The sequence below is a fragment of the Mus caroli genome, unplaced genomic scaffold (genome assembly GCF_978045245.1).
Source record: "Mus caroli unplaced genomic scaffold, Mus_caroli_1 scaffold_10, whole genome shotgun sequence".
Classification (NCBI taxonomy): domain Eukaryota; kingdom Metazoa; phylum Chordata; class Mammalia; order Rodentia; family Muridae; genus Mus; species Mus caroli.
The window spans coordinates 64,782,079-64,809,750 of record NW_028227265.1 but is presented as its reverse complement, the minus strand read 5'-3'; the positions used below and the strand labels follow the sequence as shown (position 1 = coordinate 64,809,750).

At 44.1% G+C, this 27,672-nt stretch overlaps 1 protein-coding gene across 2 annotated transcripts; it reads left to right on the top strand.

Moving 5' to 3' along the window:
- On the top strand, positions 1-26,298 carry Tmem192 (transmembrane protein 192). 2 transcript variants are annotated; one of them, XM_021170425.2, is made up of 6 exons: positions 1-132; positions 13,205-13,351; positions 17,048-17,312; positions 21,494-21,628; positions 22,832-22,934; positions 25,973-26,298. In XM_021170425.2, the coding sequence occupies exons 1-6, from the start codon at positions 106-108 to the stop codon at positions 26,094-26,096; spliced, it is 801 nt and encodes a 266-aa protein (XP_021026084.1). In that variant the 5' UTR covers positions 1-105; the 3' UTR covers positions 26,097-26,298. The 2 variants fall into 2 exon arrangements, with proteins under 2 accessions (XP_021026084.1, XP_029336103.1); XM_029480243.2 differs by lacking the exon at positions 13,205-13,351.
- Positions 26,299-27,672: the final 1,374 nt, after the last annotated feature.

Below are 27,672 nucleotides of genomic sequence, written 5' to 3'. Positions count from 1 at the left end.
GGCGGGGCGCGCAGGTCCTAGTAGGTGCGACTGTCCCGGGCCGTCGGCGCCCGGGCGCTGGTGGAGTGGTCAGGCTGGCGGGGCATTGGCCCGCGACGGCGGGTCATGGCGGCGGGCAGCCGGCTGGAAGACGTGAGTGAGGCGCCGAGCCCTGTCCCCGCCATTCGGCTTCCTGTGCTGGGCTCAGGGGGCGGAGACTGCGGGCTGGGAGCTACCCAGAGCCGCAGCGGCTCGACCATCGGGGACGCAGGGTGCGGGGTGACGCGACGGGCGGGGACCGCGGACCCCGGGAGCTTCTTCCTGTACGATCGGAGGGACGCGGCAGGGTGGGCGCGCGGGACCCTTCAATCGGCGGCTCACGTGCAGTGCGCGTCTTTGGTTCCGGAAATGGGAGCTTCACGTGATACGAGCTGGCCTGATCTGTCCTTCCTGGGAGAGACTGACAGGCGGGCTTGCACGCCTGGGTGACCCGGCGTCTGTGGGCCCTCCTGCGTTGGTCCGAGAGCACCGGGAACTTGGAGTGACTCTAACCTCCAGTATCCCTCGGGCGGACCTGTAGCTCTCATCTCCCGGAAACGCAGATTGGAGCATAACAGTTATCGTGTGCTGTTTTGAATGTAGGCATGGTAGGAACAGTGTTCGGTTGCTTTAAAAAAAAGTACTCGGTTGCCCAGTTCATGGTGTAGCCATTATAGAATAATACAGTTGCAAAAATCTTGAGTTTGCAAGCTCATTAAGACACTGATTAATTTGAAATTGGGTGTGGGGTGGGGGAAACACTTTGGGAGGAAACATGCGTTTGTTTCCAGAACAAACTGTTTTGTCCAGTGGCATAATACAATTCCTGCCCTTGAGAAATGCAAGGCTGGCATTATCTTAGCACACTGACCTGAGCTAATAACTAATAAAAAATATTATCATGGTCTTAGTATAAAAGTACATCAAAATAATGATGATGATGATGATGATAATAATAAAAGCAAGGTTCCAGAACTGTAAGAGCTTAGATTCTTGTGTGTTTGGGTCCTGCAGTCATGTATTTATTTATTTGTTTATTTAAGACTTGCTATGTAGCCCTAGCTGGCCTGGTACTCATTATATAGCCTAACCTGGCCTCAGATTTGCCTATCTTCCCTGACTCAACCCATTTTAATGCTGGGATGATGGAGCTAGTTACATTTTCTTGATGAAATATGTTTCTAACAGCAGGAGAAAATGGGGAAGCAACTACTACTTGGAAACTCAATGCTTAGGCCTCTCATGGAGGGCAGTCTTGTAGCTGCTCTAACCTGACTAACCCTGGCACCACGTCATGCTATATGGCCAGCTCTACTTCTCTGCTCAGCTCTGGTCCTGTTTACCCCCTTGTCTGCTGGCTGAATCCCTCACCTCTGATTTCTTCTCCCAGAATCCCTTTCTCTCCTGGAAAAGCCACCCTCCACTTCCTGCCTAGCTGTTGTCTCTCAGCTCCCTATGACAGCCAATCAGATACAATTCTAGATCAGATGAAGAAGAATGAATATTTACAAAATAGAAACCCCGTAATGGGCCGTAGAAATGGCAAGACCAGGATTCTGCCAGCATTTAGCTCTCTGCTGGTCCAGAATTAGCAATTGAAAACACAGAGACACACCTTCACAGAATGTACCCCGACTTGAATATGCTGCTGTTTCCTTACCTGAGATCTGTTTACAAACTGTCTTTTGTTGTATGACTACCTTCAGACCAAGAGAGGGAGAGGGGAAATATTTAAAGATATTCCCACATGGATTTTTGGTTTTTTACAGGCTCATACTAGGTAACTCAGGCTAGCCCCTGGCTTACAGTAATCCTTCTCCTGAAGCCTCATACATGCTGGGATTATGAACAGCACATGCCACTATACCTGGGTCCCAGTAAGACTTAATACAGCATAGACATCGAGTCCCCAAAGGAGGCACATACTGCGGAAAGAGAATGAAGAGGCAGTGTTGAGGTCAAAACAATAGCTGAATTCTTTGGTAGTAACTCACTCGATCATAAGTCATGGAAATGGGTTGGGCGAACGTGGTAGAGTTCTTGCTTAGCATCCACACAACCCTGAGCTCAGTCTTTAGCACCACATAAACCAGGCATGGTAGCACACATTTGTGATCCCAGCACTGAGGAAGTAAGGGGAGGGAATCTTAAATTCAAGGTCACCCTTGGCCTTAGGGAGTTATAGACCAAAATAGAGGAAATGAAGGAATAATTTGGGGTTCTGGGGATGTAGTTCAGTGTTAGAGCATTTGTGTAACACACATGCGGTCCTAGGTTTGGGGTGGGGGGAGACTTGTAAGAAGATAGAAAAGTTGATTGATGAATTGATTGAAAATGATTCAAGCCAGGCAGTGGTGGCTCACTCTTTAATCTCGGCACTCAGGAACTAGAGGCAAGTGGATCTCTGAGTTGGAGACTAGCCTGGTCTACTTAATAAGTTCTACAGTAGCTAGGGTGACAGAGACACCTTGTCTTGGGGAAAAAGAAAGAAAGAAAGAAAGAAAGAAAGAAAGAAAGAAAGAAAGAAAGAAAGAAAGAAAGAAGAAATAGAAAAGAGAAAATGAAACTTTTAAAGCTGGCCTAGCTGAACTTTGTAGAGCTGAAACTTGCCCTCTTACTAGTGGAGAAATGAGTGAAGGAGACGGTGGCATTTGCTGTGATGGGCATCGTAGGTGGGGAGACAAGTAGGAGTGGTGTAGAGATGGAAGGGGTTTCCTGAGAGCTGTTCCAGGGTGCAGCGAGTCTGGTGAAGCATTTGGGTTCTGCCCTGAGGGTAATGGGGAAGTACTCACAGGTTTTGTGAGGGTTAACCTGAGGGGTATTGTAGACTTCTTCAGAGCATCGGAAGACTCCTGAGGTCAGGATACTGAAAGGTTCTAGTAGAAGACCAAGAGAATAGGGAGAACCTGGGTTCAGACAGAGTGGGAAGGATGGTAGAGATCAGTGATCACGTAAAGACCAGGAGAGTAACGAGAGTTCATAGCCTCTGGTGTGTATCTCAGGGACAGAGCACTGCTCTAAGGCTCAGCTCCCAGGGGCACAAAATAACCAATTAGTAGAATGAACAAACATATCCCAGCCCCTAGGAGAAGAAGGTGGGAAGATCGTGGGCTCAAGACTAGTCTGGGCCACATTTTGAGACTCTGGCTCCAAAAGCAGGGGTGGGAGTGTTGATATAGAGGTCAGACTTAGTGGCCTCCTTATTTAATCCCAGCCCTTGGGAGGCAGAAAGGTGTGGGTCTGTGTGAGTTCAAAGCAAGTCTGGTCTTCCTAGTGAGTTCTAGACCAACAGGGTTATCTAAAAAAAAAAATTAATAATAATAATATAATAATGGCTCAAGCCAGGTGTCTCCTGAAGGCAGAGGCAGGCAGATCTCTGAGTTTGAGGCCAACCTGGCCTACAGAGTGAGTTTCAGGATAGCCAGGACCACACAGAAAAATATTGTCTCGAAAAACCAAAAAAATTAAAAGAGAAGAAAATGATGGCACACATATTGATTGCTCAGTCAACTAAGTGCTGTACTAAGCAGGTTTTTTTGTGTAGTAATTCATTTAATTTTCCTACCCAAGGTTGGTCACAGTTGTCCGATTTTTACTAGTGTGTTTTTTCAGAGGAGGAAATTGAAGCTGGAGAGATTGCTTGTTGGTTTTGCAGAGGACTCAGGTTCTAGTCCCAGCACCCACATCCCCAGCATCACAGCTTTCTCTAGGGTTCTGCTGCCCTCTTCTGGCCTCATTGAGCACCTCCATGCATGGGGTTTACGTACAATACATACACATAAAATAAAAAATAAATCTTAAAATAAAGAGGAAACGGAAATAGAGAAGTGGAGTAACTTACCCACAGCCAGTAAACAGTAGGACTTGACTTTTGTCTCGGTTTAACTTGGGCACTGCCATCCCAATACCCACAGTTCCTACTACCTCTGGTCAGAGTTGATCCCTCCTCCCTGCTTCCTAGTTTCTTGTGATGAGAGTTTGATGCTGCTAAGTGAGTTGTGCAAACCTGCAAAGGTATATATGGACCATATATAGAGTCATGCATCAGTCTCTGCTGAGTGAGTCCCTGTGGCAGACAAGGAATTAATGAATCTAATGTAGTCTACCAATAAATGGGCCTTGGACAAAAGGGAGAAACAAAAAATGGGGAAGGGCCATTATTGCCTAGTATGAGAGGGAGACACACACAGTGCTATGGAAACAGAAGTGGCATGTTCCAGATCTTGGGTGTCCAGGAAGGTGCCCTGATGGGATTTGCCCTGTTTGGGCAGAGAATGCTCAAGGTGGAGGGTGTTGAGAACAGAAACAGTCAGAATTGTAAGCCAGCCTGGTGGCGATGCTTGTTATCCCAGGACCCAGAAGTAAAGGCAAGAGGCTCACCGCAAGTTGAGTTGAAGTCAGCAATACCTCCCCTCAAAACACAAGCAAAATAACCAGAATTATACCATAGACTGTGGCAAACGAAGTGGGAACTTCTAAGCAATTGAGTACAAAGGGCACAGTAGCAGCATTAGGTGCTTGCCACGGACTGGCCCCAGTCGGCCTCTCTCAATCCATGGAAAATTAGGGTTTTAGACAGGTAGGCAAGTGCTACGTCCACTCCAATGCAGTCTGCTTGGTAGGCCTAAGGGCCTGAAAGTCACGAGGCGAAGAGTTTCAAGGAAACTTTGCCTCCTGGAAACTTGGCATTCCCATAGCCCGTATACTCAAACCCTGTCCCCACTTTAGTCTCATGTATGAGTCCATGTGCTCTCTTTCAGTATTGTTTTATTATAAGTGCCTTTAAGGATTGATTTTTTGACATATAGCTAAGCCTCCACCAGTGTTCCAATGGTTCCTAGAAAATCCTTGAAGCAGACTGTGAGCTTGAAATCCAGTAATAATGTTACCTATTCAGTAACACTCAAATTCACTTCTAGTAGAGACAGTGAAAATAATCAGGCATTACAAAGAACAGAGGTAGGAAAGCTCAGGGCTAGTCTGCATAGTAATTACTTAGGACAATAGCTGAGTCTCACCCAAACACAGAAATACACAAGGGCCCAGCAAATTGGTGGGTTGTCCATGAAAGAGTTAGTGGAAGGGAATTCCCCTGGTACAGGTTTCCTCACTAGGCTAGCACTGCATCAGAGCATTAACCCGGCTCCATTTTAAGTGGCAAAAGGGGACCTGGCTCCCGCCATCTTTTGATGAATGTATTCCTTTTGTTTTGTGTCACAGTAACTTGGCAGATGTGTTCACCTGTTTTTTTGTTTTTCTTCTGTATAAAAAAGTCTGGTGTTCGTTTGGACATTACATTCAGATCCAGCACACTCTCTTGTGTCTGTGTCTGTCTGTCAATTCCCACTGACTCTGTGCCCATCTGCTGGAACCCCTGATTCCCACTGATTGGGGGGGCCGATTAGGTCCGGTCCATGGCAGGCAAGGAGTTGGCACACATGACAAACAAATATGAACACAAGAGAGTGTGGTATCTGAATGTAATTTTGTCAAATTTAGCATCAGTTTTACATAATATAGAAAACAAATGAGTAGGGTATCACAGCAAGCAAGGTACATTGAAGTATCTGACACAAAACAGAGGAATGCCTTCAAAGGACTAGCAGGAACCAGGCAATGTTTACAGTAAAGATAAGACAGCCCTGCCTAGAGTCATCTAAAGGTAGGGGCCAGGTAAGGATTTCACACCCTAGTCACAATTTGTGCTACTCCTTTGAGCCTTGTGAAAGCTTGCACCAGGGGGTTCTGCTCTAGCAGACCTTATCATGAATAATGCAATACCACAACCCACCTATTTCCTAGGCCTTGGTAAATTCTTGCATATGAGAGTAACTTGGCTGTTCTTTAAGTATCTGTAGGGAATCTCCATTTGTCAGAAGATTTCACCAACTTTCTTCTAATATGCAATGTAGTCGGCTATACCTGACTGTAATGAATATTGCTAAGCTTGCTCTGAGATTTCTAACCCTTATCCAGTAAAATACTGTAAGAAAGCATGCAAGACCCTCCACAATATCGCAGGGACAAATCTGGGGGCATTTTAGCTATGGAATGCCAAGGTTCCAGGAGGCTAAGTTTCCGTGAAACTCTTTGCCTCGGGACTGCTTCCAGGCTTTCCAGGCCTGTCATGTGAGTCACTACTGGAGTGGATGTAGCAGTTCCCCCTCTAATTTTATTCTTCAGCTGAAGTAATTCCGAAAAATCAGAGCTGCAACAAATCTCTTTGGTCTAATAAGCTTATTTAACCTTTTCAAAGTTTGCATCCCTGAATTTTTAAACCAAGGATCATTTCCTAACTCTATAGGCAGCAAAACATAAACAGGGCTCTTTAACAAAATCATAACAGCAGATTCCTTATTTAAATTAGGGTCTAAACAATTAGTTAATTGACAAGAATTACAATGAATATGAAAAGATTTGCCAAGATTGGTGATCTTAACTCTATTAAAATTATCTAACAATATAGTATATGGGTAAGGAACACAAGCTTTCACAGCTATAGGGGAGTTGGCCTGAGCTTTGGGTTACTATAAAAAAAAAAATCAAATTAGTAGCAGTAGCAAAGTCTAAACAAATCTGGTTGAAGAGCAGTAGTATTCTTGCTCATCCTCTGTACCAGTCCCTCTGCCTCATGAGTCAGCTTCTTTTATTGCTTTTAAGTCAGCACCAGGTCGTTTTTTTTGTTGTTGTTGTTGCTGGAGTCTGTGGTGGAGATAGAGTTTCTTCATGTTACTTGCAAGTGTCTGCTCTCCCCACTTCCTCCTTCTCTGTGCACCCGATACAGCTTTCATTCAGCAACTCACAGGTCAGCCTGTCACATGAATCATTCTGGAAGCTAGCATATGAGAGTGACTTGGCTGTTCTTTAAGTATTTGTAGGGAATGCTCCATGCTCCTGCAGCATTCTGTGGAAAAAACACAAACATGCCCTCTTCCCCATATTAAGTAGCCTAACAGGATCGTGCCACATGCCAGTAAGTGGATCCCTTCGCTTCACCTAGGCATAAGTGTGCCTGGTTGTAGAATACTATAAGGCACTCACTCAGCAAGGAGCTTTATGGCATCAAAATTTCAGTGTCATAATAGGATGTTAAAACTTTACTTGGAGATGAAGAAAGATGATTTTACATTAATGCTTTCTTTGCTAAAATAAGCAGCTAATATTTGATTACCATTGATTATAATTGATAACAATTGATCCCAGAAGTTTCCTCTACTTTCTGTAAAGCCTTTTTGTTTTTCACCAGTGAATTTGAATCTCACTTGATAGCATCTAACAAAGGCTTAAGTCCTCCTGTGGTGAGTTTAAGGTGAGGTTTAAATATTAAAAAGATATTGCCTCTGAATCTCTTTTATGGAGCAACAGCTGCTCCCCAGAACTGTAAAGTTCATTATGTGAAAGCAAAGATTTGAAGTAAATTTTTCTTTAGAGGCATTTGTTAATAAAGTACTTTTCACTTAAGAAACAATATACACTGAAAGATTCAAATTCTTAGCTTCTTGTATTGAAGCAGAGACAATAAAAATTTTTCTTACATAATGTAAAGCTATATTAGCCATACCTAGAGGCAAAATTTTCCAGTGATCACCAGTTCACTAGAAAGTTTGTTTTTTTCCTTTGTACCATTTACAATTATCAGGATGCAAAGGAAAAAAACAAACTTTCAAATCTATAATAATTTTATATGAAGTAGGCAAGCCAGCTTGTAATGGCTTTATAAGTTCTATAGCCTGATTGACCTTTTATAAATCTTAAGTTTAAAATTTAAACTTTAAACTTTATTATGAACAACACCTGGGTAGATCTGAAACAATGTCGTTTAGCTAAAAAGAAATTCTCCTGAAGGCAGGGAGAGGTGAGATTTCAAGAACTTCCTTGGGCACATGTTTGCAAAATAAAAGAAATACCACACAAGCCTGGCCAAGGATGCTCTGAGTTTTGCATTAACTAAAATGTAAATATTTTCTAATCTTTACATATTGTCTGAGTCTTGGCCCTCTTACAGTGAGGACAGATTTTAGAATTTTTAAGTTTCTTTTGCAATATTAGAATATATCTACAACTTAGGGAAAGCAAAACCCAATATTAAATAATTTATCATCTTTAAAATCAATATTAGAAACATCACTATCATGTTATGAAGTTTGGCTGCCAATTCATGCATGCATGACAGTGTAATTTTTAATGTTTTATTAAAGAGACATTGTTTTGAATTTGAATCTTTTTTTTTTTTGTTGTTGTTGTTGTTGTTTTTTGAGACAGGGTTTCTCTGTGTAGCCCTGGCTGTCCTGGAACTCACTTTGTAGACCAGGCTGACCTCTAACTCAGAAATCCACCTGCTTCTGCCTCCCAAGTGCTGGGATTAAAGGCGTGTGCCACCACATCTGACATCGTTTTGAATCTTATCTCTATAAGTGTACTATCTTGTATAAGAATTACATAAAATATTATCCCAATTTAGAAGTATCCTAAAGGCTTAGTTTTCTGGGCTGGCTCATGCCACATGCTGTTTAAAACTACTCCAACCCTGAGTTACCAATTTAAAGCTAACTTTCTTGTTACCAATGTTACACCTTTTTAATCAAATCCAATAATTTATAAGCCAATACTCTATGACCAAGACATGCAGAGCATATTTATACCTTTAAAACCAGTCAAAACCCAAATGAAATGGCTACATGAATCTTATAGATTTATACCAATCATAGAATTTTACTTTTTCTAGCTATAATTTCAAGATAAAAACACTTTGTCATTTGTTAAACTCAATAATCACAATTGTTGAGAATTTTCTAGGAAAAAACAACTATCAGCTTATTTGCCTTAGAACTAAGAAGTGTAGACTCTTTTTTTTTTAACAGTTTTTCAGCAGGGGCTCTCCTGCTGTGCTTGATTCTTGGCTAACGTGCAGGGCCACTCTCAGCCTCCACTGTGCAAACTGAGACTAAATCAGCAGATAAAGTTTTAACCATTTTTTTTCCAACATGAAACATAGGCTGCCCCTTATCTAATTTTTTGTCTTACCTGCTTCTTTAGTGATCAGAGTCCCATCTTTATGGGACTTTGATTTACATTCATTCCTACAGGTTCTTTTCACCACAGCATGGGCAGAGACCTGGAGGAAGGCCCTTCTTGTTTCCCGAGGGATTTTTACAATCCTTGCTCAGGTGTCCTGGTTTTTTTACATCTGAAACGTGCATTTTTATTGCCCTGAGAAAGCTTTTCATTTTCACAGGTGTTCTTAAAATTGGCGCTGAGTTTCTGTCCCGTCATTGCTACAGTGTAGGCTGGTGAGACGTCTAAACATGTTTTAATGTAAGACTGCCGCATGGTAAAACTTACTTGTCATCCTCAAACTGATGAGCCTTTATCAGTTGGTCTGCAGCACCAAGACGAGATCCTATCCTTGCCTGAGAAGTAAAGAATAAAAAGAAGAAAAAGAGATAAAGTCTTAACTGTCCGGGAGTCACTGTTTGGGTGCCATTCTGCCACGGACCGGCCCTAGTTGGCCTCTCTCAATCTGTGGAAAATTAGGGTTTTGGACAGGTGGGCAAGGAGTTGGCATGGATGACAAACAAATATGAACACAAGAGAGTGTGGTATCTGAATGTAATTTTGTCAAATTTAGCATCAGTTTTACATAATATAGAAAACAAATGAGTTGGGTATCACAGCAGGCAAGGTACATTGAAGTATCTGACACAAAACAGAGGAATGCCTTCAAAGGACTAGCAGGAACCAGGCAATGTTTACAGTAAAGATAAGACAGTCCTGCCTAGAGTCAGCTAATGGCCAGGGCTAGGTAAGGATTTCACACCCTAGTCACAATTTGTGCTACTCCTTTGAGCCTTGTGGAAGCTTGCACCAGGGGGTTCTGCTCTAGCAGACCTTATCATGAATAATGCAATACCACAACCCACCTATTTCCTAGGCCTTGGTAAATTCTTGCATATGAGGGTAACTTGGCTGTTCTTTAAGTATCTGTAGGGAATCTCCATTTGTCAGAAGATTTCACCAACTTTCTTCTAATATGCAATGTAGTCGGCTATACCTGACTGTAATGAATATTGCTAAGCTTGCTCTGAGATTTCTAATTCTTATCCAGTAAAATACTGTAAGAAAGCATGCAAGACCCTCCACAATATTGCAGGGACAAATCTGGGGCATTTTAGCTATAGGAATGCCAAGGTTCCAGGAGGCTAAGTTTCCGTGAAACTCTTTGCCTTGGGGCTGCTTCCAGGCTTTCCAGGCCTGTCATGCCAGTCACTACTGGAGTGGATTAGCAGATGCTTGAGTCTCAAAATTGAGCAGTAGCACCCAGATCTGGGTGACACTCTAGAGACCCAGGGCTTCACACATGCTAGGCAAGAGCCCTGTCATTGAGCTGTTACCATCCCTCTCATTGATTAGTCTTTTAAAAACATAAATTGTGTGTGTGTGTGTTAGATTTACTTTAGCTATATGAATCTTTGGAATGCATGCGTGTATGTGTACCATGTACATGCCTGAAGAAGTATCTGATCACCGGGAACTCAGGATCTGGAGTTGCAAACCACCCTATCGGTGCTGGGAACCAAACTGAAGTCCTCTAAAAAAAGCAGAAAGTGGTCTTAACTGTCGAGCCATAGCTTCAGCCTACTTTATTATTTTTGAGAAAGGATCTCGATACCTTTTCCATGCTAGCCTGGAACTCACTATATAGTCCAGGCCGGCCTTCAGTAAGCATTGGTTTGATATCCTTGTTCCCGGCTGCTGAGATTCTAGGCAGTTGGCACTGCTCCCGTACATAACAGTGTCCAGTAAGGGTCTGAGCCTGAGATGTACCTCATCTGTGTGCAACAGAGTACTAACTGCAGAAACAGCACCTTTAAACACGCCTGGGATTTTTAAGGGTACCACCCAGGGCTTGACAGGCCTGGGATTTTAAGGGTACTACCCAGGGCTTGACAACTGTTCACTGCTTTAGTGATCAACAGCTGGATGGTTTGGGGGAAACTGGTTCCTACACACTGATAGTTCCACTGGGTTATGTTGCTCCTGGTACTTAGAATATTTCTGTTTAAGTTGAAAGCATGTCTAAGTCACTTTTGGGAGAATTAGATGGTGCTGGGGACAGGCCCCGATGCCCTCACATATACTAGGTTAGCACTTGACCAATGAGCTATACCTCCCTCCACCAGACATTCTTAATAGTCTCCTTTCAAAGTACTGTAGGACACCAGACAGTTTAATAGTTGCGTTTGAGGCCGAGTGTGGCGATGCATGCCTACAGTCGCAGTGGTTAGAGGCAGGAGGATCAGGAATTCAAGGCTCTAGCTTCAGCCACATAGTGAACGTGAGGCCAGCCTGAGCTCCATATGCATGCAGGGTTGATCATATCCGCCCCTCATTCTCCCTCTGATTCCAGTCTTCCCCCGCAGTGCTTCCTTTCTTTTAATATAGTCCACTGAGCTTTAATTAGTGCTGCTTGCAGGTGCACGGGTGTGAGGCCATTGAGGGAGCACGGGCCATCCACCAGCGGCCATACTCCGAACAGAATGACTTCCCCTCCCCAGCATCTGAGTACTGGATCAAAGGTGTGCGCCCCCCCCCCCCCCCTTGCTGCAGCTGTACCTTTTGAAGGCTTGGTGGAATAGGTTGAAGCTGGACATGGTGGTATATGCTCTAATCTCAGTACTGAAACTTTGGAGATGAGAGGACCGCTGTGGCTCAGGCGTTTGAGACCAGCCTGAGCCAAGTAGGGAGACTTTATTACAGTAAAAAAAAAAACCAAAAAAACCTTAATTTGTATTGCTTTATTACAGTGAAAAAATTTGCTTAAATTCTATTTTGTATGACTTTGTTCTGGAGTTACAGAAATAAATCGAATAGTTGGGCATGTTGGTGCACAGTTTTAGTTCTGGCTCTTCAGAAGCAGAGGTAGGTGGACCTGTGAGTTCCATGACAGCTGGGGCTCTGTAGGGAGATTCTTTCTCAAAAACAAAAAGAAAGAAAGAAAATGAAATAAAACTACTACTATGGGACTAAGTATGGTGGTAGCATACACCTTTTACTCCCAGCACTTGGGATGGAGAAGCAGGTAGAGATCTCTGAGTTAGAGGTCATCTAGTCTGTGTAGCAAGACCAGTCTAGCCAGGGCTACAGAGTGAAGCACTGTCTTAAAAAAAAGAAAAAAGGTTTTGAGGTTTCCAGAGCATGCACTGGAAGCCAGTCTTGTTGACACAGTGAGTTCAAAATCAGCACGAAGTATAGCAGATATAAACCTTGTTTCAAGCCAGGTGGTATACACTGTTAGTCCCTGCACTCAGTAGTCCTCTGTGAAGGACTCCGTTTTAATAGAAGCTTTGCTGCCAAGCAATGATGGTGAACACCTTTAATCCCAGCACTCAGGAGATAGAGACAGGAGAATCTCTGTGAGTTCAAGGCCAGACTGATCTACAGAGCTAGATTCAGGACAACCAGGGCTACACCAAGAACCCCCCCTCCCCTCCCCCCCCAAAAGACAAAACTAAGTAAAATATAAGTTTCACCAAGTCATATAGCATCATTTCTTAAAGAGAGGTAATTTTTCAAAGTTGGCTTTAGGTAGGGTCTGTTCTGCCTCTGATTGTGCAGTGTTGTGTGTGGTGGTAGGGATCAGAGTCAGGACCTCATGCATGTCCAGGAAGCTGTCTACCACCAAGCTACACCCTAGCTCCTTTCGGGTTTTGGGCTTTGCTGTTTTGGGGAGCAAACCCAGGGGTTACAGATGCTAGGGGAGCATGCTGCTTCTCGGCTGTATCCCTGGCTTGTTTGGTTTCTTGGAGAAAAGGTTGTGCTCAGCATCCTGGGCTGGCCTGGAAGGAGCTCTGTTGCCCATACTTCAGATCGTGGATCACTCTGTCTGCGCCTTAGAACCGGGATCACTGCTGTGTGCAGCAAACAGACTCAGAAATCATACACAGTCGCTTTGAAAGCTGCAGTGCGGTAGCTCATGCCTGGAGTCACAGTACTCCGAAGGCTAGGGCAGGGGACTGCCACACTTGAAGGCTAGACTGTGTTACATGACATTTCTACGATCGCTGTCACAGTAGAATATCTCAAACAAACCAAAATGTTCACTCTTTCTTTTAAAGCTTTATTAGATGTGTCTTAGAGACATGATGCAGAAAGTCTTGACTGTAGCTTGTGTGGTTTTCCCTCACAGAGTTCCTTGGATATCCTACAAAGTATGGATGATGACCCACTTCTGGATACCCAGCCTCTCCCACACCACTCTCTCCAAGCTCAGTTTAGACCCAGATTCCATCCTCTCCCTACGGTCATCATAGCGAACCTTCTGTTGCTTATACATGTGAGTTCACTGCAGAGCTTGTGTTCTGTTTTTTTGTTGTTGTTTTGTTTGTTTGTTTGTTTTTGAGACGGGGTTTCTCTGTATAGCCCTGGCTGTCCTGGAACTCACTTTGTAGACAAGGATGGCCTCCAACTCAGAAATCTGCCTGCCTCTGCCTCCCAAGTGCTAGGATTAAAAGAGCTTGTGTTCTTAAAAGCACACCAGTGTGGAGGTGAAGAGATGGCCCAGTTACAAGATGCTTGAGGACCTGGGTTCCACCTCCAACACCCAGGATACACTAGGGGATGGATGGGTACACTCCCGGCCATGGGGAGGTGGGACTAGGGGGATCCCTGGGACTCTCTGGGTAGCCTCATCTAAAAGGAGTGATCCCTGTGTCCTACTGAGAGACCCCATCCCCAAAACAAAACAACAAGGTAGATGTCTCTAAGGAACAGCGCCTGCATTGTCCTCTGTCCCAAGTACACACATGTAGGCACACATATACAATACATAGCTCTTCAGGCAGCATTGGCCTTTATCTATCAGGTTTTTAAAATGTATATATTTTTGTACAAATTTTTGTGCTTATACTTCTATTTCAAAAAATGTATTATAGAGATGTTCGCACACATGTAAGGACATGGTGAGTGTCAGTGTTGCTTGATGTACTAAGAGGCCACAAATTACCTGGTGTCCTGGGGGCCACTGTCTCTGCTCCTGAATTCCAGGCTCGTTGGTCCACGAAGACTGCCTCCAAAGGTAGAAGGAGAGAATACACTCTGCATATGTTGTCTGGCATCCACATTCCTGCTGTAGAAAAGTGCACACTCACAAGCACAATGAATACATAAATAAAGCCAGGCACGGTGGCACAAGCCTTTAATTCCAGCACTTGGAGGGCAGAGGCAGGCAGTCTCTGTGAGTTCAAGACCAGCCTGTGCTATAAGTCAAGTTTAGGCCAATTAAGGCTATACAATGCTAGAGTGATGGCTCAGTGGTTAAGAGCACTGACTGCTCTTCCAGAGGTCCTGAGTTCAATTCCCAGCAACCACATGGTGGCTCACAACCATCTGTAATCTGATCTGACGCCCTCTTCTGGTGTGTCTGAAGACAGCAACAGTGTACTCACATAAAACAAATGAATAAATCTTTTTTTTTTTTTTTAAGGCTATACAGTGAGACCCTGTCTCAAACACACACACACACACACACACATACACACACACAAACCACAAAAAAAAAAAACAAAAAAACCAAAAAACAAACCCAAACATTCCTGTTATGTCAGTAACTAGCAGGCAGAAGCAGGAAGATCAAAAGTTAGAAGTCAGTTGGGCTACATAGTAAGACCTTAGCCTTTTTGCTAAATTCATGCAGAGATTAGCATATATACAGATCCATATTAATTTTAATGAACGTCATCGTTTAGCACTCTTCTTCCTTTTCTGAGCTCCCCATTCATCACCCTCCACTAGAAGGTGCACCGTGCCCCACAAGACTGGCACCAGAGGACGAGTGTGGCTGGAGAGTACATTTCTAGCATGCCCTGGGTCTAGCTGACTTGTCTGCATGCAGCATTTGAGAGCCGCTGCCCTGCAGCTCACCCCTAGCTATGGGCCAGTGACTGATAATCCTTTCAAATATTTGGACATACACATGGAATGCTCTTTAACGCCCCTTCTTATGACAAGCTCTCACTCTGTAGCCTTCCTCACCTTGAACTCACGATGTAGAGCAGGCTGGCCTAGAACTCAGAGATCCATCTGTTTCTGCTTCCCACGTACTAGCTGTTGAATTGTTTTTGAGGGATAAAATCCTTACAGGAAGATTGCTGAATCAAGATATTTCCAAATCATTTCCCAAAAGTGATTCCCAACCTGGTTAGCAATACATAAGAGTCTCATTCCCTGTGCCCTGGCACTGGTTAAACTTTTGTCAATCTCTTTAGATACTGGTTCTCCTAAAACTGGGGAGTAGACTAACTGCCTGCCTGCCTGCATGCCTGCCTGCCTCCTTCCCTCCCTCCCTCCTCCCCTCCCTCCCCATCTCCCTCCTTTCTTTCTTTCTTCCTTTTTATTATGTGTGTGTTTGCTGCCCTCAGAGGTAAGAGATGTCAGGCCCCACAGCAGCTGGTGTTAGGGGTAGTGTGAAGTGCCCAGCAACAAGGATGCCGGGAACTAAAGACTGGACCTCTATGAGAGCAGTGCTTAACCACAGAGCCATCTCCCCAGGCTCCTGGAAGTAAACTTTTAACTCATACTTTTATAGTTCTTTTTAAAAATATGTATTTCAATTATGTGGTGAGGAGGACTGCAGATGTCCTAGAAGCTAGAAGAAAGGATGTGACCCCAGGGCTGGTCGGGGTGAACAGCTTGATATGGGGCACTGGGGACTGCATCCTTAAAATCCTCTGCCAGAGCTGTTTGCACTTCTGGCTGCAGAGCCACCTCTCCCATGTATAGCAATTGCTTGTGACATAATCAACTCTTTCTAGGCTTTTATATATATGTGTGTGTGTGTGTGGTTATATATGTGTGTATATGCATATACATTATACATATTCATGAATGAGAAAGACATAAAACCTCAACATTAAGTGAGCATCTCCATAAGTGGGATTTAGGCTGGTTTCACTTTCTTATTTATGCTTTTGTCTGTGATATCCTGTATTTTTCTTTTTCAGCTGTGACAGGCAATCTGCCTGTGTAGCTCAGGCTAAGCTGAAATTCTCCATCCTCCCGAGTGTTAGGATTACAGCTGTGTGCCTCTCTGTTCAGCTTCTACAAAGTGTTATGATGCTTTTGGTAAACAGAAGCTGCCAGCTCTCTGTAACTCCAGTTCCAAGGGATCCGGTACCCTCCACAGACATTTATGCAGGGGAAACACCAGTGTACATAAAAATAAATACAGCTTAAAAAAAAATAGGATAGTGTAAGTCATAGAGTCCTTTAGGAAACACCAGTGTCCATTTTCTTTTTTTTTTTAATTGGGTATTTATTTCATTTACATTTCCAATGCTATCCCAAAAGTCCCCCACATGCTCCCCCACCCACTCCCCCACCCACCCACTCCCACTTCTTAGCCCTGGCGTTCCCCTGTACTGGGGCATATAAAGTTTGCACGACCAATGGGCCTCTCTTTCCACTGATGGCCGACTAGGCCATCTTCTGATTCATATGCAGCTAGAGTCAAGAGCTCCGGGGTACTGGTTAGTTCATATTGTTGTTCCACCTGTAGGATTGCAGATCCTTTTAGCTCCTTGGGTACTTTCTCTAGCTCCTCCATTGGGGGCTCTGTGATCCATCCAATAGCTGACTGTGAGCATCCACTTCTGTGTTTGCTAGGCCCCGGCATAGTCTCACAAGAGACAGCTATATCTCGGTCCTTTCAGCAAAATCTTGCTAGTGTATGCAATGGTGTCAGCGTTTGGAAGCTGACCAGTGTCTGTTTTCTAAACCCATATGTTTGTTATAATTTTTTGTTACATTGATGTGTGAGTGTGCATGGTCACACCCGTGTGCATGGAAGTGTGTGTGCCACAGTACACAGAGACATCTGGACAGCTCGAAGAAATCAGTTCCGCTGTGTTGATCCTTGGGTCAGACTCAGGCTGTCAAGCCTGGTGACAAATGCCTCTCCCCGCTGAGCCGCCTCATGGTCCCTGACCACAACCTTCATATTTACCATGAACCCTGCTGCTTCTCTTCCCACCAGGTCGTGTTTGTTGTTTTAGCATTTTTAACGGGTGTGCCGTGTTTGTATCCTAATCCAACTGAAGAGAAGTGCCCAGAAAACTACACCAGCCCGTTGAAGGTTCAGACGGTCATAATCCTTGGGAAGCTTATCCTGTGGATTCTGCATTTGCTTTTTGAACGATACGTCCAGTATCACCACAGGAAAGTCAGGAGCCGAGGCTATTCCCAGATCTACCGGTCTACGAGGCATCTCAAGACACTGGCCCTCACGATCCACTCTTCTGGTAAGTGCCACGTCTCTCTTATATTTTTGGTTGCAAGCCTAGTCTTTGACGGCTGAGCCATCTCTCTAGCCCAAGTACAGCATCTCTCATCTGCTCTGTGGCTTAAGTGCCAAAAATGACCCACAAAGGACATGTGGAATTTGATTTTATTGAGTTTATAATAAAATATATTCTCTTTTTGAGAGTGAGATGTAGTGTAGCCCCTATCTTGAATTTTTCTTTTGATGCAAAGAGGGAGGGATTGAACCTACAGCCTTGTGCATGCTAAACAAGCACTTTGCTACTTAGCTATGTCCCACGAACCTCTTGAAGCTCTTCTTACATAGTCTCCATGGTTGTTTTGAAATAGGATCTCACTGTGTCTTATAGGCTGGCACTCCTAGATTTCTCTTTTCTGTCAGGCTGGCCTCCACCTCACCACAATCCTTGTGGCTGTGCCTCTCAATTAAGTGCTAGGATTACAGGGGTGTGTCACCATCCTGGGCATACAGCCTTGAAATTTCATTTGAAGTTTGTATTTGCTACAGATGTAATACCAGCGTATTCCTTTTTAAAATGGATTTTCGGTCTTTTTTACTATCAGCTGTCTCATTTGCTCAAAGAGGAAGAGTGCCGCTGCTCTTTGACAGTCTGAGGATTAGAGAAGGTTAGATTAAAAAAGGTTAGAAAATCTCCACAAGGTGGAAGCAGGAGGCCCAGGAGTTCAAGGCCAGCCTTGGGTATATAGCAAGTTAGAAACCAGGGTGTGCTCCATGGGACCTTATCTCAAAACAAACAAACACCCAAACAACAAAAACAGCAACAAAACCCCAAAACTCACCATCCCCTAAGAAGGATTTTTAAAATTAAGTTCCATGAATTTTTTTGCTATGGGAACTAATGTCAGGAAAGTTGCTAGGAAACAGAAAAATAAGCTATATTATTCAAATCAGAAAAGGTCAAGCAGTGTGTCTTAAGATGTGCCTGGTGAGAAGCTACCTGGAAGGCTGCTAGAGTCCGGCCTGCTTGAGCTACAGAGTGTTGTTCTGGGTAACTCAGTGTGATGGTTTGTATATTCTTAGACCAGGGAGTGGCACCATTTGGAGGTGTGGCCTTGTTGGTATAGGTGTGACCTGGTTGGAATAGGTGTGTCACTGTGGGTGTGGGCTTAAGATCCTCACCCCAGTTGCCTGGAAGTCAGTCTTCCACTAGCAGCCTTTGGATAAGGATGTAGAACTCTCAGTTCCTCCAGCACCATGTCTGCCTGGATGCTGCCATGCTCCCACCTTGATGATAATGGACTGAATCTCTGAGCCTGTAAGCCAGCCCCAATTAAATGTTGTTTTTTATGACTTGCCTTGGGCTGGGTGGTGGTGGCACACACCTTTAATCCCAGCACTTGGGAGGCAGAGACAGGAGGATTTCTGAGTTTGAGGCCAGTCTGGTCTACAAAGTGAGTTCCAGGACAGCCAGAACTATACAGAGAAACAAAAAAAAAAAAAAGACTTGCCTTGGTTATGGTGCCTGTTCATAGCAGTAAAATCCAATTAAGACACTCAGTATTGCGGTAAAAATTATCGCAATGCTTCCAGAATAAGCACTCAGACACCAGTGAGAATGGAAAGATGTCACCAAGGGACCAACGTTGCATTAGCTCTGGAAAGACCTCCGTCCCTGGTCCAGTTTGCACTCATGTCCTTTGTTGTTTTGTTGTTTGTTTTTCAGAACAGGGTTTCTCTGTGTAGCCCTGGCTGTCTACAAACTTACTCTGTAGACCAGGCTGGATTTGAACTCAGAGATCCACTTGCTTCTGCCTCCAGAGTGCTGGGATTAAAGGTGTGCGCTACCGCCTGGCTGCACTCTGTTTTATACTCTAACCACAAGGTGATTTTATAGAGGTGTACATGGCTGGCAACAGCCCATTGTTTGAGCTGTTCCTCCAGTCAGTGTGTTCCAGGCAGCAACTGAAAGTCATGCTCGGCAAATGGCAGTATAGACGGTTCTTTATGCAAGTCACTAAACCAATAAATCAATATCTCATAATTGATCTTTTCTACCTTATTCTACTTCATTAGTGTCTTTGTTAGGGTTTCCATTGCTGTGAAGGAGACACCAAGACCACAGAAACTCTCATAAAGGGAAATATTTGATTGGGACTGGCTTACAGTTTAGAGGTTCAGTCCACTGTCATCATGGCAGGAAGCAGAGCAGTGCACAGGCAGACGTGGTGCTGGTGAAGGAGCCAAGAGTTCTACATCTGGACCAGCGGGCTGCAGGAAGAGAGAGGCACTAGGCCTGGCTTGAGCATCTGAAACCTCGAAGCCCTCCCCCAGTGACACACTTCCTCAAAACAAGGCTGCAGCTCCTAGAAATAGTGTCACTCCCTGTGAGCCCATGGGGGCCATTTTAATTGAAACCATCACAGTTAGAAAGACCCTGTCACAAAACAAAGCACAAATGGGACTCAAGATATGCTTATGATGGAGTACTTGCCTATCTTTGACAAGGCCTTAGGATGAGTCACTGGTACCCTACACAGACAGACAACAGAAGCCTCATGGGTCCTCAGTCAGGGCAAGGTTAGTAGGGTCACACAGGGTCTAGCCTGATCCTCTCAACTGTTATACAGATTTCAGAGGTTTAATGGAGCGAAACTGAACTGAACTACGGAGTTTTGGCACAGTGTCAAATTTTGACCTTAGAAAAAAAACCTCCTAAGTTCTACAGATTTGAACATTTTTTCTATGTTCTGTTAGCGTATTACCAAAGGGTAACCCACAAGCTCTTCCACACAACAGAGGTCTTAGTGGCAGCTGCAGCCGTACACTTCAGCAGACAGAACACAGGGCAGTGGTTACGACTCCCAGACTCTACAGGGGGCGATTGTAGGTTCTAACTGATGCATAGCCATTGGGTGTCCATAACACAAGAATAAAAACAAACTTTTTAGCTACTTTACCTACCTTATGTGGGGTAAGAGTAAAGAATGCTCTCAAGGAATGATCGAGAAATAATAGTCTGGGTTTGTTTTTGTTTTCTTCAAAATCTGGAAATAATAGCTTTGAAATTCACCAAGGAATTATTTGGTCTTTACCATTTTCATATCTGTCTTTAAGCTAGGTATGATGCAACCTGAGCCTTCAGGAGGCTGAGGCAGGAGGATGGTCATCAATGAATGCAAGACTAGCCTACAGTATGTTGGAACCCTTTCTCAATAATAATAATTTTTTTAACATGTGCAGAAGAACCAAAAAAGTCAGTTTAATAATTCTGTAATTCTATAAAGTCAGTGGTTCTTTAGTTTTTTTTTTTTTTTTTTAAAGATTTCTTTATTATATGTAAGTACACTGTAGCTGTCTTCAGACACTCCAGAAGAGGGCGCCAGATCTCGTTGCGGATGGTTGTGAGCCACCATGTGGTTGCTGGGATTTGAACTCTGGACCTTCAGAAGAGCAGTCGGGTGCTCTTACCCACTGAGCTATCTCACCAGCCCGGTTCTTTAGTTTTAAAACAAGGTTAGATTCTTTGGTTTTTCTGTTTTTGTTTTTGGTGCTAGAGACTAAACCTAGGGCTTTGAACTTCCCCGGCAAACATCTTACTTTTCAACTTCTTGGTTTTTGGAGATGAGGGTCTCATGCAGCCCACAAAGCCTTAAACTTGCTATGTAGGGTTCATCCTCCTGCCTCTGCCTTTTGAATTTTCAGGGGTTACAGGGCCCATCCTTGACTTCATGTGGTTCTGGGGATTGAACCCAGGCTCTCATTTATGCTGGGCAGAATTCTACAGGCCAAGCTATATAGCCAGCCTTCCAGATATTATTTTTAAAGAATTTAAATTTCCAACCTCTTGATCTTCCCCAAGTCTGGCCATTGGAGCAGAAGTTCCACTGATTGCTGGTCTTTCCGGTGGCCATACTTAGGCTGTGCAGAGGCTACCCTTATTAGCATAAACTCTTGCTGGATCTTATGGGTTTGTTATATATAACAACATAGTTCTTTCACTTAGGAAATTACAAGGGCTTAAGGAAATTAGAAATAAATAAGTAGATAGGTAGGTAGATATATAGATGATAGCTACATACATGGATAGATGGGTGGATGGATAGACAGACAGACAACAACTTACAGAAAGCAGATCCAAAGGAGCTTCATGCTGACTGAAGAGCCCCATCTCATTGCTGTCTGTTTCCCTCCCTTCCTCAGGCAACACAGCCCTGCTCCTCCTCCTCTGTGTGCAGCACTCCTTCCCTGAGCCCAGCAAGCTGTACCTTGAGCTGATTCTGGCTGTCCTGGCCCTGGAGCTGATCTGTTCCCTGAGCTGCCTGATCCTCTATATAGGTGAGAACGGAAGCCGCTGTCCTGCAACCTCTGCCTGCCTCTCGTCTGTACAGTCAGAGAAGCACAGCGTATTTTGGTGAACACCTTCCCCCTTAGCCGAGGACTCCTTTAGCACCCCTGTCATTTACTTATGACCACTTCTGGTCACCTCTCCTTCCAGACCAACAGGATGAGACAGCCACTACCAGTGAGTCAGTTTTCTACATAGATGTTTTGGGAACTTTTAACCTGGAGAGATAGAGTACTTAGTCATGTCCGGCAGCTCACAGCTGGCAGGAACTCCACTCCAGGGGACTCAATGCCTCTGGGCTCCTGAAAGCACGGAGTATACCCTTATACACATGCATAGAAGACAGAATTTTCAGCCAACTGAAGCAAAGCTTTCTTAGAAAACAGAACAACATCTTTGCTGCCTATAAGTCAGTGCTGTGACCCTTTAATACAGTTCCTCATGTTGGGCTGACCCACCACCATAAAGTTATTTTCAATGCTACTTCATAACTGTAATTTTACAACTGTTAATCTTAATGTAAATATATGATATGTAGTATATCTGATAGATCCCTGTGAAAGCATCATTTGCCACCTGAAGGAGTGATGACCCACCGGCTGAGAACTGCTGTTATAAGGCAGCCAGAATGGCCCTGGATTCACAGCCAGTTCCCTGCTTCTGCTGCCCAAGTGCTGGGGTTATAGCTGAGCCAGCTCAGTAGGCCCTGCATGTAAATGTGGCATCCAAATTCAAAACAAAGGCCAGGCCCTGATGGCACACACAGTTAATGCCAGTACGTGGAAGGGAAACCCATACAAGTCTCTTGAGTTTCAGGCCAGCCTGGTCTACAGAGAGAGACCCTGTCTCAAGAAAAAAAAATGAGTACTCACTTCGTGATGTGGTCAGGGCAGTAGGTTGAGGTCATCCATCTAGGATAGCCGAGCTGTGCCTCATATGTTGTAATTGTCACCTACTACTTTGTAATTGTTAGTTTGTTATTAATGATAATCTTGGCATTCCCTGTGACTAGTCCTTTCCTTGTCGACTTTGAAATGTGTACATTGATAAATAAGCATATTCAGACTGTTCACTCGTTATGCAATCTCATATTTTATTTATGCAAAAGAGTAACCAATTAGTATAGCTTGAACAATTGAATATAGCCAGTTCTTCAGAAATAGGTAACGACCAAAAATGATTTATTATTTCAGTGAAGATTAGGAGATTCAACAGAGCCAAGCCACAGCCTGATGTACTTGAAGAAGAAAAAATTTATGCTTACCCCAGCAATGCTGCCTCAGAGACTGGCTTCAGGTAAGGCTTGAGTTGGAAGAAAAAATTGGAATTAATTTTTCCTCCTTCACTTACATGATGGTCCATGCTTGTGATCCTAGCTACTTGGGAGGCAAAGGCAGGGTGTGTCCCTAGCCAGGGCAATTTAGCAAAATCTTGACCTAAAATAATTTTTTGTTTTTATAGAGGCTGAAGATGTAATCAGAGGCTCTATGAATGAGTTTCAGGGTCCATACCTAGCATCTGACCCCCCACACACACACACACATGCACATGCATGCATGCACACACACACACACATGTACCCACACACACACACCTAGGCTAAGATGGAAGGCTCTCAAGTTGGAGGCCGGCAGAGAGAATTTTATTTCAGAGAAGTAAGTAGTTTTCTTCCCATGTACTATTTATAGTATTTTTGGTTGTTTTGAAACAAGGTCTTACTATGTAGTCTTGGCTGGCCTTGAACTCACAAAGCTCCTCCTGGTTCCACACTGGGTATAATTTGAGCATAGGAGATCTTAAAGCCTACCCCCACAGTGACACACTTCCAACAAGGCCACACCTATTCCACCAAGGTCACACCTCCTAATAGTGCCACTCCTAATAGGCCAAGCATTCAAGCAGAGGAGATAATGGGGGCTATACCTGTTCAAACCACTACACCATCTATGAATTGCTGGAATTCCTGCAGGGGCCTGACGTGCAGGCTCCAGAGCTGCCGGACCTCCATTACACAGGAGAGTGGGATATCCAAGCTGAGTCCTGCTAAGGATCCAGTGTTGATGGCGTAGCAGAAGCCCAAGACCTCAAGCCAGACCAGTGACTCATTGCAGTGAACATTTGCCAGTAAAGATGTCTGGATAAAAAAACCTACACTGTATGACACACTGCAACACACGACAGCTGGTGTGTGTCACACTACATCAGATGGGACACACTATGTCCACATTGAGATGGGTTTCTGTTGTTGGGGGGTGCTGTTTGTTTTGTTTCCTTTCAGGGGGAAGTTACAGAGGTGGAAAGTAGGTACAAGAGGAGGGGGAAATGAGTGAGATTGGGGTGCATGGTATGAAACTCACAAAGAGTCAATAAAAACTTAATCATTCGACGGGCAGTGGTGGTGCATGCCTTTAATCCCGGCACTTGGGAGGCAGAGGCAGGCTGATTTCTGAGTGCGAGGCCAGCCTGGTCTATAAAGTGAGTTCCAGGACAGCCAGGGTTACACAGAGAAACCCTATCTCGAAAAACCAAAAAAAAAAAAAAAAAAAAAAAAAAAAAAAAAAAAAAAAAAAAACCAAAACAAAACAAACAAAAAAAACCTTAATCATTCAAGAACAAAATCCATAGACATCTTTATTTTTTTAATTGGATATTTTATTTACATTTCAAATGGTCCCTTTCCTGGTCCCCCTCTATCCTTGGAAACTCTCTATCCCATCCTCCCTCTCCTTGCTTCTATGAGGGTGCTCCCCCACCTACCCACCTATTCCTGTCTCCCCTCCCTGGCGTTCCTCTATACTGGGGCATCAAGCCTTCACAGGACCAGGAGCCTCTCCTCTCACTGATGCCTGACAATGCCATCCTCTGCTACATATGCAGCTGGAGCCATGGGTCGCTCCATGTGTACTCTTTGGATGGTGGTTTAGTCTAGACATTTTTAAATGAGCAAGTATTACTCTCAGGAAAATAGAAGTTTATATATGAAATATAATAATAGACTTTACTTTAGCTTAACTGTAAAAAATACTTTGAATAGTGATAATGTATATTCTGAATGCTGATTTAGCCTAAAATTGTAATAGTCACTGGATTGAGAGGGCACACATATATGGTGTGATTATGGTGTAGGGGCGAGCTGGAGCTAAAAACCCTGCTATGTTTTGTGTTTGTTTTGGGTTTGGGATCACGTCTCACCTGGGTTTGACACTAGACTTGCTTGCTGTGTTGCTATATAGCTCAGGGGAGACTCAGACTCTTGACTATCTTCTCTTAACCCACTGAGCACTGGGATCTTGCTATGTAGCCCAGAATAGACTCAAACACTTGACTCTCTTCTTTTAGCCTTGTCAGTACTGAACTCACTATGTAGACCAGGCACACAGAGATCCACCTACCTCTTTCTGTGTTTCTGTGTAGTCCAGGGTGTGAGTTCCAGGACAGCCAGAGCTACTTAGACCAAGACTATGTATGTATGTATGTATGTATGTATGTATGTATGTACGTATGTATGTAAGTATTTTTATTAACCAACTATGGCTGTCTCTGACACAAAGGCCAAGGATCTGGCTGTTGTTTAGCCCATAAGACTAGATGTGTGAGCAGTTCCAGTCTGGTTCTGGAGTCCCAGAAAAGTCCTAGAGTGCTGCCAATTTTCAGTCCACTTTGGAATCCTGAAGAAGTCAGTTCTAATACCAGGAAGGAACCGCTGAAGAGCGGGATAGACAGAATGCCAGTGAGAAGCAGGTAGGAAGCAGAAGTCCTTCCCTCCGTGTCCTTTATGGGGCTGCCCCAGGAGGTGTGGTCAGGGTTAGAGTGGGTCTTCTCCCTCTATAATCCAACTGAGAAACCCTCGTGGGTGTGCCCAGCTGCCTGAGCTAATCCAGATGTAGTCAAGTTGACAACCAAGGTTAGCATCATGTTCATTCCTAACAAATTAGGATGCTGCTTTTTTTTTTTTTTTCTGGCTAGGTAGATCAGGCTGGCCCTGAACTCACAAAGATCTGTCTGCTTCTGCCTCCTGAGTGCTGCGATTAAAGACATGCACCAACATCTCCTGATTCATGTATTGACTTTAAATTGTAAAAATTTAAATGCCTTTTCTGGGGTCCAAAAAGTAAAAATAAAGAAAACATGTACTAATAAGCAGATTGATTTCCTGAGCAGAAGTCACTAAGTTCATTCGTGAAAGACTGGTTTTGGAATATCCCTGGGGTATAAAACCCGAGGGAAACTTCTGGGCAAAGTGTGCCGTGGGGAATGCCACTGAGGACCCATGTGAAATGAGACCAAAGATGCTGGTGCATCCGTGTAACCCGCTTATGTCTTGAATTCTGCAGGACTGTTTCAAGCCTAGAAGAAATTGTTGAAAAGCAAGAGGACATAATTGTGTACTTGAAGCGGCACAATGCTCTGCTGAGTAAGCGATTGTTGGAGCTGGCAACTCAGCCAGCCAGGACATGAGAGGCTCGTGGGCATGAGAGCCACTGAGTCCACAGTGACTGCAGACTTCCAGGCTGCCACAGGAAATCCCAGCCTTTGCCGACGTTGCGTCCACAGTGCATGCTGGGAACCAGAATCCAGTTCTACCTATGTAGAACTATGTATGTCCCAGATATGGGGGTGAGCCTCTGAGTGGATTATAAAGGCCTGGAAAACTTGAGAATGTTTTGTATGTTGTGAATAATTTAATTTCTGGACTTTTCTGGAATCCAGGGTATAGTTTAAGTACCCTGGAATAATGCGGTTCTTTATCAAGGACATGCGACATGACCATCTGCAGGGTTTTAAACCAGTAAGTTCTTGCCACGGTTAAGCTGCTGAGAGAGGGCATTATTTTCTGTGGTCAGTTTTCTCCTCAAGAGTGCTGCATGCATTTTCTTTGTGTGTGGGCATATTGGATGGGAGATGAGGCCTCCTAAGCTGTTTTTTGCTTGTTTGCTTGCTTGCTTGTTTTCCAGAGCTGGGGACCAAACCCAAGCACCTCCTCACACATGGTATAGGCAAATACCCTACTCTTGAGTCAGTTTCTATAAAGATCTCCTTCAGCCGGCCATGATGACTTACAGTGTCCTCCCTGTCTTTGAAAATCGGGGGTAGGGGAATCACAACCGGCTTGAGGGCAGCCCAGCCCATAGAATGAGAATTTGCTCCAAAAGCATAAAGCACTTTCCTCATTATAGCACCAAGAGCTCAGCAGGACGTGTGCTGTGCAAGTTCTACAGTGTGTCCTTGAAAAATAAAACACAAAGGCGTCCGTCCTGGGTCGATGGGCGGCCAAGTGGTGACACCTGTCACTCGGTAAGACCTTCTATCAGGGAGAGTTAAAGATTTAGGAAATAATCTGCCACTTCCGCTTTGGTTTTGCCCTTCTTTAAGAAGCTTCCGCATATCTCTGTGTTCTACCTTGATCGAATCAGTAAGTTTAAGTAGCTGAGCCTGGGGCCTCACACCGGTCACCCTTGTCCTTGGGATGAAGATACAGGCAGTTCAAGGTGGATCTGGTCCAAATACTGGGTTCCAGTGAGCCAGAGATCTGATCTCCGCTTCTGGTGTGCAGGTATACATGCACATTATGTACTATGTACATAGTAAATCTTTAAAGAATGTATTTAAGAATGAAGCCATCTGTGGCTTAATATTTGACCAGGTAGTGCTGGTAGGATGGCTCAGTGGGAAGTGTGCTTGCTATGCAAGCCCCATGACCTACCTGAGTTTGATCCCAGGAACTCTTGGTGGAGGATAGACCAGGTCCTGAACATCGTCCTTGATCTTCAGACTCTCAGCATGGCACTCTCGTGCATGCACTGATGCACGTGTATTGTGCGCATACATCACACAAATACAATATGAAAATTTTAATTGTCTAAGTAGGGAAAAGATACTTTCAGTTTGGGGTTATAGTTAAAAACTAATGGGATTAAAATGCCAAATCAATTTATGTATGGTATTATTAAATGGATAGTTCTGGCAATGAAAATGAATGTTCCTATGTGGCACTGTTTCTCTACGTTTAGAGCCCCTTTTAATCAATTGGCAC

Bases quoted from the DNA above. Each gene is read 5' to 3' on its own strand.
- Tmem192 (XM_021170425.2), top strand. From the start codon at position 106: ATGGCGGCGGGCAGCCGGCTGGAAGAC. The intron at 13,352-17,047 runs GTGAGTTCACTG...TCTTCCCACCAG, and splicing joins ACCTTCTGTTGCTTATACAT to GTCGTGTTTGTTGTTTTAGC. The intron at 21,629-22,831 runs GTGAGAACGGAA...TTATTATTTCAG, and splicing joins CTGCCTGATCCTCTATATAG to TGAAGATTAGGAGATTCAAC.